This window comes from Capricornis sumatraensis, chromosome 19, assembly GCF_032405125.1.
Source record: "Capricornis sumatraensis isolate serow.1 chromosome 19, serow.2, whole genome shotgun sequence".
Taxonomy (NCBI): domain Eukaryota; kingdom Metazoa; phylum Chordata; class Mammalia; order Artiodactyla; family Bovidae; genus Capricornis; species Capricornis sumatraensis.
The window spans coordinates 13,700,445-13,708,627 of record NC_091087.1 but is presented as its reverse complement, the minus strand read 5'-3'; the positions used below and the strand labels follow the sequence as shown (position 1 = coordinate 13,708,627).

Below are 8,183 nucleotides of genomic sequence, written 5' to 3'. Positions count from 1 at the left end.
TGAGAGCAGGAAGCAATGGAGTCAAACTTAAAAAAGATCTTGAACGTGTGTAGTTTTTATTAAAAAGAGTTTGTTTTCTATTGAAAAACATCTACATTCGGTGTTCTGCCTCAAATAAAAACAGGGTCTCTTCCTCGTCATAGCAAAGCATTAACCATGATATGAGGCATGGAAGCAAATGGCCTGCATGCGCCAGAATTACCGTCTTTCTGTGGCAGTCTGTGCGGCGCGCTCATCGTGAAAGCCGTGAGCCGTGCAATGGAGTCCTTCCATCTCGAGGCACCGCCCAACAGTACCAACCAACCCAACCAGATGTGGATGGCGCCACGGTGCCGCTGGGCTGCAACACCTCTGCGATTTGCTGGGCCAATGAGGTTCTTTCAGTCTGTTAAAGTAGCTACACTCCAAAGGGAAATGAGCAGTAAAAGATGATCCCCTACCCAACCAGGGGGTTCTGGAAGACCAAGATACTGAAGATACAGAACCACTTCTTAAACTGTCGTTCCTTTGTTATAAACTAGGGCACAAAGCATGGGGGAAAAGAGGGTGAACCACGGCTTGGGTCAGGGTAAAATCCTTTTTTTTTTTTTTTTTTGGCATCTTGTAAAGCTAGCTAGTAAACAGGTGTCCTAAAAAAATGGATCACAAATACACATTTGCACACACAGAGAAAAAAAGTGTCTTTAAATTATTCTCAGCAATTATAAACTACAAACATTTTATAAAATTATTCTATGTTCTTACAAAAATGCAATGAAACATTTAATTAGTTCTTGTAAACCAGATCTTCGTCAACTGACTACCCGTAATCTACTGGACTTAAGAGCCCTATTGAAAACGCTAATGAGTGACTAATTACAATGATGTTCACCAGAAAGATGTGGACACACACAAACGTGGACACACAGATGAGTAATCATTATGTTCTTGCATGAACAAAACAAAACCCTAAAGTCATGCCCCAGAACTGACAACTGACGGTGCGATGCAGTTCGTGTTCTTGAACAATCTGACTGAACTCCGCAGTAACAGTTTCCAAAGTGGGATGTTAGGCTTATCTGTTGACACCAAATGCCCACGGATGACTGCTGAGCCTTGATGTGGTCTGACACCTTCAGAAACCATCAAGTTCCAAGCACAGCCCACACTTCTTCCAAGCCCTGTACCTTCTGCTCACGCTTTCCTCTCCACGTCATTCACAATCCCTGTTACAATGGTTTCCTGCCACCTCCTCATTCCACCATCAAGGAGTGTTCATCTGCTTGTTCTCTAAATGACCAACTAGTCATCTAAGCTGGAGGCCAAAAATGAAACCCTCTGGCCTGTCCAAGGTCTGTATCTTCAGCATCTCTGGCAACAGAGGTTCAATCTAAGCAACATCCTCTTTTGACGTTCTCATCTGTACCACCCACTATGTCAGAGTGGAGTTAAGAGTTTGATTTTCATCACTGGTTCTTAAAGAGTGGATCGCTGGGCCATGTCTCCCAATGCTGCTTAGCCCAGGAAATGGAAAGACAGCCAACAAACACAAAAGTAATATTAACGAAAGAACAAACCCCAAACCTTAAATGCATTACTGGGACTGCTGGAATGGGCCAAGGCATACCACGGAGCTTTACTGCCAACTGGAGGGTGCTTGTGTTCTGGAAAGAGTTGCCTTTAACACTGTCTGGCCAGAGGACCCAACAGTGACAGCTGAGGACCTTGGACCAAGTATCCTAGCCTTCTCACTGCTCTGAGGTACGTGTGACCTTGTCATAACAGCAGCCTGCATCCCATACAGCCGCCTGCCCCAGAGGTGGGCTGCTGAGAAAGAGGCTTCAGTGGAACAAACTGGCCTAGAATTTGGCATCATACTTGGCTCTGACATCTGTTACCCAACTCAGAACACACCACTTCATGCCAAGCATTTTTCGATTGAGTAGTTCCACAATAACCTTTTTTTTTTTCCTATTATTGAAATGTTCCAAGTCATAAGAAACAGGCTGGAAGGAAAGGCCAGTGTGGGCCATGAACATAGTCTTCTCTCTTCCAAGGAGGAAGCTCATTCCAACTGTGTCAAATGTCAGGACATCCTCTAAGGGAGTCCTGGGGTGGTCTGGGTCTCACCCAGCTGCAGTTCAACAACGTCTCCAGAACACACCAGCTCCTGCTGCCTCAGGGAAGGGCTGTGTGTGGTCAGGTTTTAATGATCACATCGATTCAATGATGTGCCTCAGTGGTTCACGTCACGCCAAGCAGTGCGAGCTGCTGTCAGAAGGAGGCTGCACGGAGAACGCCACAACTCAGCTTAAGTTATTTGAAGCATACAAAGGAGGAAACCAAGAAGAGGTGGGGAAATGAGCGTAAAATTAGGCTAGAACTGTGGACAGATGATGCCTTGGTATAGTCAAGGTGGGTGGTTTGGTCCAGTAAAATAACTGCACCATCACACAAGCAAAAAATTCTTTTTTATTTGTGTGTCTGAAGCATTTGTTATGATGGGCACTATACTGTTAGTGTTTTCTATTTAAAGGAAAGCCACCTACATAAAACAAAAAGTGACACCAACAACTCGGACAGTTTAAACAAAACCCTTATAACCAGCTGAATGATCTGTAGAAATCCAGTTGTGGAAACCGGTAGGTATGTGCAAAACGGAGGAGAGGCCACTATTCCACGGGGTCACCTACAGTGTGGAAGCGGGAAACCCTGATCAGACACTACTTCTCAATGACCTTAAGATGCCAGGGGACTTGGGGAGGAAGAGGGGTGTTCCAGCAGGAGAGAGGAGCTCCTGAGCACAACTGCAGTCCTGGGAGCAGAAAGGAGCCGCCACACTTGGGGAGATCCCCCCCCCTCTGCATTTCCCAGATGAAACGCCAGTGCCTGTGAGAGCAGCTGCTGGAGGGGGCGCCGTCCGCCTGTGAGCAGCGGCAGCGGGGGAGGAGGCACAGCCCCTTCCAGCCCAAAGGTTTGGTACGTCTTTGTTTGCCCCTGGGAAGGAGGTGAGGGCGAGGTGGAGAGAACAGCCTGGACAGGGAGGTGGGGACTCTTCCTGCATCCTACCTGGGGCTGGCCACCACCAGGTTGAGAACCCGCAGGAGGAGGCGCTCGCCCGGCTCTCTCGGAGCCCACGTGGCCGCAGAGAGTGCTGAGTTGACCCGGCTGAGGGCCCAGCCGCCACCCTGAGGCCACAGGGGCGGTGGGGGCCCTGGCTCGGCCTGGTCCCCACCCTGGAAACCACCGCCCCTCCCGCCAGTCTGCACTGAGTAGCTGGTTTCCAAGACAACCTGCGCGGCCCCTCCCTGCCTCTGGGGAAACTGAGCCAGGAGGAGAACACGAGCGCCAAATGAGCCGCCGCAGAGAAAGGCGAGTGGGGAGGTGAGCTCGTGCTGCTGGGACCCCGGGATACAGGCTGGCCTCGCCCTGCGTCACCTGGTGTGTGCGGCCTGTGGTGTGCATGAGGTTACCAGTATCAACGGCATATTGTCAGGTGCTGAGGAATGTGAGATGTACTCTTTTTATATATACACATAGAAAAAATAAGAGTGAGGTAGATAAATGCTTGGGAAAGGAAAACAAAACAAAAACCCCTAAACTGTCCTGTCTCACACACGCGCGCGCGCCCACACACACACAAAGCCTTTTCTCAGTATTTAAATTCATAAGGGGGCTTCTCTACAGTGATTGAAACTGGTATCACAAAATAAATTAAAACTCCTACATATACCTTAATTTTTTTCTTTTTCTCATTTTTTAAGGGAAAAACTATGGGACAGAGACTAGAGGAAATAGTGGGACTAGTCCGAGACTAGTGACAAGTGACAAAGCACTACCAACTTTCTTTCGTGTGTTTAATCTCCAGTCTCAACTAGCAATCACCATACTGTATAGCTCTGTTCTTATTCCTAATTTAAACATTTCCATCCCGGAAGCAACTCTGGTGCTGTCATTACTCTGGTGAGAAGTGCGAAAAACTAAACAAAACGAGACCCCGGGCTCCGAGCACTCGGCCTGCTGGCCGGGGAATGACTCCCCTGCGCCAGGCCCCTGGTCCTCTGGGCACGGGGCATGGTCCTCGCCCCGCGGCGCCTGCTGTCCTGACCTGGTGAGGGGCTGCCGGTGGCTCCGTGAGGACACCGCCCCTGCGCCCCACTCCCCACCGGCGCCGGGGGTTGCGGGGGTGGGGTGGGGGGGAAGCCTGCCCTGGGGCGTCTCTCCGGTTCTAAAGACAGGTAGGTCCGGTCGGGGGGCGGGGTGGCAGCAGGACTCCGGAGACGGGCCCGCTGGAGCGCGTGTCGCTGCACCCCTGGACTCAGCAGCTGTTTTCCATGGGATGGAAGGATTAAATAGCCATTAAAAAAAAAGTAATCCAAATGCCTAGTGTCTGAGTTAAAACTGCTGTTGTACCCAAGAATTAAAAAAATAGATATATGTGTGTCACAACTGAAACAAAGGCAAGGGAAAGAGAAGCTGAGACTTGTCAACAACGGTGAGTATCAACACTGAACAAGGATGTGCGATATATTTAGCCTTTTTTTTCTGACCTGAGTTTGTATCATGTCTTGCACTGTAACAGACTCAGACGCGGTGTGAGGGCAGGCTGGGGAGAGAGGGTCGGGGCAGGCACCCGTCATCCCTCCGCGCCCCCCTCACCAGCTTCGTGCCCACAGAGCCTACGGGTAGAACAGAACTAACCGGGCAGGGGGAGCAGGGAGGGCTATGTATTTATAAAAAGGCATCAAACAGTTCATGGCGAATTATGTTATAGAAGTATCAGTTACTGGGAAGAGAGGAAGAAAGTCACGCACTCTAGTACAAAGCATAAGAAGTTTCTTGGAGTGAGCAGAGAGGGAAGAGGGTAGACCTGAAGGTTTTCATAGATTAAATCCACAAAGATAAAGAACAAAAAAAATAGCAGCTTTTTTTTTTTCTGTACAGACGTATAGATGAATATCTGAACCGTAAAAAAGTTATAAAAGTGACATTAAAGACGATGTGTATGCAAATGTTTCATGGTCTAACATAGAACTGTAAGACCCACGAAGAAGTCCTAGTAACAGAGAAAATGTCAACAAAGCTTAGAATGCTTGAATCCATGTACTGCTTTTCTTCGCACTGATGTGGTGTTGGGATTGCTTTCCTTGCAGACCTGCATGAACAGGTGGGCTGAGGCCCTGGCAACCCCTTCCCGTCTGTGTCCTTGGGGGCTGGGCGGGGGCAGGAGACTGGCACGTGGACGACCTTTACTCAAAGCCTGTCTTCCAGACTCCCAACAGGGCCTGTTTCCTCCAGAATTCCCGAGGGGCGGGGGGCTAGAAGGTGGGGGTGCAGAAAGTGTGGGGTGGGGAAGCCAGGCTGGCTTCTCCCCATCCTCACTGAGAGCGAGTCTCATTCTGTCCAGTGCCCCCCAAATAACCTCGTCAGAAGCCATCGGACCTGTGTGAAGGCGAGACTCGGAACACCGGGGACGACCGGGTGCAGGGCGTCAGCAGCGTGGCCCTTAACAAGTGACTAGCTCCCAGCTCGCCCAGGCCTCCGGAAAGGAGAGAACGGTGGTGGGGGCGGGGGGGGGGGCACTGAGGGGGAAAAGTGGGGGTTTTGGCAGAATTTGGCAGCGTTAACAATGGTCACAACCTTGGGTGAACGATGGCCCTTTGTAAATTTCGTATGTCCCTAAAAATGTTAAAGACACAGTTAAAAAAATCCCGTCTCAACGTGTTTGTTTTTTTATAAAGACCTACGGTGACCGGCAGGTGTGTTCAGGGCAACGTGGGGCCACAGACGGGCAGCCCTCGCTTCAATCCGATGCAGAGGGCATCCTGCCTGGGCTTGCGGCAAATGTGTTTCCATCATGAAGCAGAAAGAGAGAGAAAGGTGTGAAGAGAGTGAGAGAGTGATAGAGACAGGGAGAGAGAGGAGACTTGATTCTCAAGTGTTGCTATTAAGTGTTGTCATTAAGGTTCTTAAAGGCCCGTGTCAGTTAAGGGTTTGGGTAGGGAAATAAAAAGCGGCTTGCATATTGAGAAAAGGAACATCCCAAATGTGTTTACTGCAGAGAAGCCGTCTCCTGTGGGCAGCCATGGCAGTTCTGAAGATCCACTGAGGTACAGGAAGCTGTGAATAGATTGTGAACACTCTCTCCCCACCCCCGCCGCCGCGCGCGCGCGCGTTACTGTGTGCACGGCTGGGCTCGGGATCAGCAGGTCGAGGACTGGGGCAGCGGCAGGGCGCGCTCGTTCTTGCGGCCCCCGTTCATGTGCGCGTATGGCTGCCTCTCGTCGAAGCTGGCCCGCAGGACCAGCACGCCCGGGCCCGGGCCGTTCTCGGCCTTGTGTCCTGAGTGTCTGTCGGGCAGCGGCAGGGAGGCAGAGGAGGCCGAGGGGTCCAGCGGCACGCTCTCCATGTTCTCGGGCTCCAGGTCCAGCTCCTCCGGCTCCGGCGGCTTGTTCTCCTCGCTGTAGTAGAAGGAGACCTCCCGGAAGCCCGCCTCCATCTCGTCCTTGACGCTGCTGATGATCTCCAGGAACGAAGGCCGCATCTTGGGGTTGTACTGCCAGCACATGCGCATCAGCTCAAACCTGCGGGGAGATGGCAGAGGTGGGCCCCGCCGGAGGGCGCAGGCCGGGCAGCCCCGCCACACCGAGCGCAGGGAGCAGGCCGCAGGCCGTCAGGCCCCCAGCTCTGTATCTTTCTGACACAGGAGAGTGTCTACTCGGTCTCTCTGACACAGGAGAGTATCTGCTTGTGTCTCTCTGACACAGGTAGCCTTCAGCTTCTCCCGACTTACGTCCACCACTGCAGTCACTTTACCCACATGCAGGACTCAACCCTGACTCTCACATCCCAAGGGGGACAACCCCACACAGAGTGCCAGTCGCTCAGTCGTGTCCTGCTCTTTGCGACCCCAGGGACTGTGGCCCACCAGGCTCCTCCGTCCATGGGATTATCCGGGCAAGAACACTGCAGTGGGTTTGCCATTTCCTCCTCTGGGGGATCTTCCCCAGGGATGGAACCCAGGGTCTCCCACATTGCAGGCGGATTCTTTGTAGGTATTTGAGCCACCCACAAAAGCCTCTTATTACATGTATTTACATAAAATGCAAACCAGCCTTCTATCTGAAGCATCTCCTGCAGCCACTGGATAAACATTATTTCCAGAATTAGAAAGCTAAGGAGGCTGAGCAGCGATCAGTTTTCCCCACAGTGCTCTCTCCTTCAGTTCTACCCACGCTGTTTCCAAGCTTCCTCCTGGACGCAGGGGGCCACTGGCAGAGAACTGAGGACAAGCAATGCCAGGCAGTGTGGCTGCAAGACAGAAGGGGCACAGGGCCCCCTTCCAGCGCCTGGGCTCAGGCTGCGTTCGGCGTGTCCCAAGGTGGCAGAGCCAGCATGGGAGACGGGCTGTCCTGAACCCAGCGAGAGCGGGGCCTGGAGCCAGATGACAGAGCCTGGTGCCAGGGTCCCTGCTCAGGCCCAGGGAGGGCAGAGAGGGCACCTGGGAAGCCTCGGCGTCACGTGCCCACAGTGACCGGCCCAGCATCAGGCCCGAGCCCCTAGAACAGGCGGCTGCACGGGGGGGAAAAGCCAGGAGCAGGCTGTGCTGACAGCGGTTCAGCACAGCTGCGGGGGGAGGGGCACCCCTCATTCACCCAGCATGCAGAGGGCTCCAGCTACCCAGACCTCTGGGGCAGACGGGAGGTGGCCGAACAAAGGTCCAGGCTGCCGGGAGCATGGAGGAGGCTCTGAGGAGACAGTAGCCAGTGGCCTTTTCTCATGGAGACCACAGTGCCTTCCCTTCCACTTGTTTTCTCGCCAGAAACTGTTCTATGTTTTGTTTCAAAACTTCTGGCTAATGAGATACTTTTCAGTAAAAATGGCCAAATGGAATTCCCCATATCTAGGAAGCTCAACATGCCCCAACCTGGCTTCCAGCCTCAGGCTGACATTTGACAGACCTGAGTCTGGCCCCAGAGAACATTTCCGAGAGAGAAAGCCCAAGGGGACAGGAAGGCTCCCAGGTCCACCAGCCAGGCACCTTGGAAGGCCTGGGGAGAAGGGTGTCAGGTCAAGTCAGAGAGCAGAGGGTGTGGCCTCGAGTGCAGGCGGGCACGAGAGCGGCCGGCTGCCTGCTTCTGTAGATCAAGCTTTGCTGTGATGGAAACACCGGTTTGTTTGCATAGGGTCTGTGGCTGCTTTCA

General features: G+C 52.5%; 1 protein-coding gene across 1 annotated transcript in view; it reads right to left on the bottom strand.

Moving 5' to 3' along the window:
- Positions 1–6,181: 6,181 nt before the first annotated feature.
- IGF1R (insulin like growth factor 1 receptor) overlaps positions 6,182–8,183 on the bottom strand; it is a 302,701-nt gene continuing 300,699 nt past the window's right edge. The window contains exon 21 of the mRNA XM_068990854.1: positions 6,182–6,563. Coding sequence (XP_068846955.1) covers positions 6,182–6,563 — 382 coding nt within the window. The remainder of the gene's footprint in view (positions 6,564–8,183) is intronic.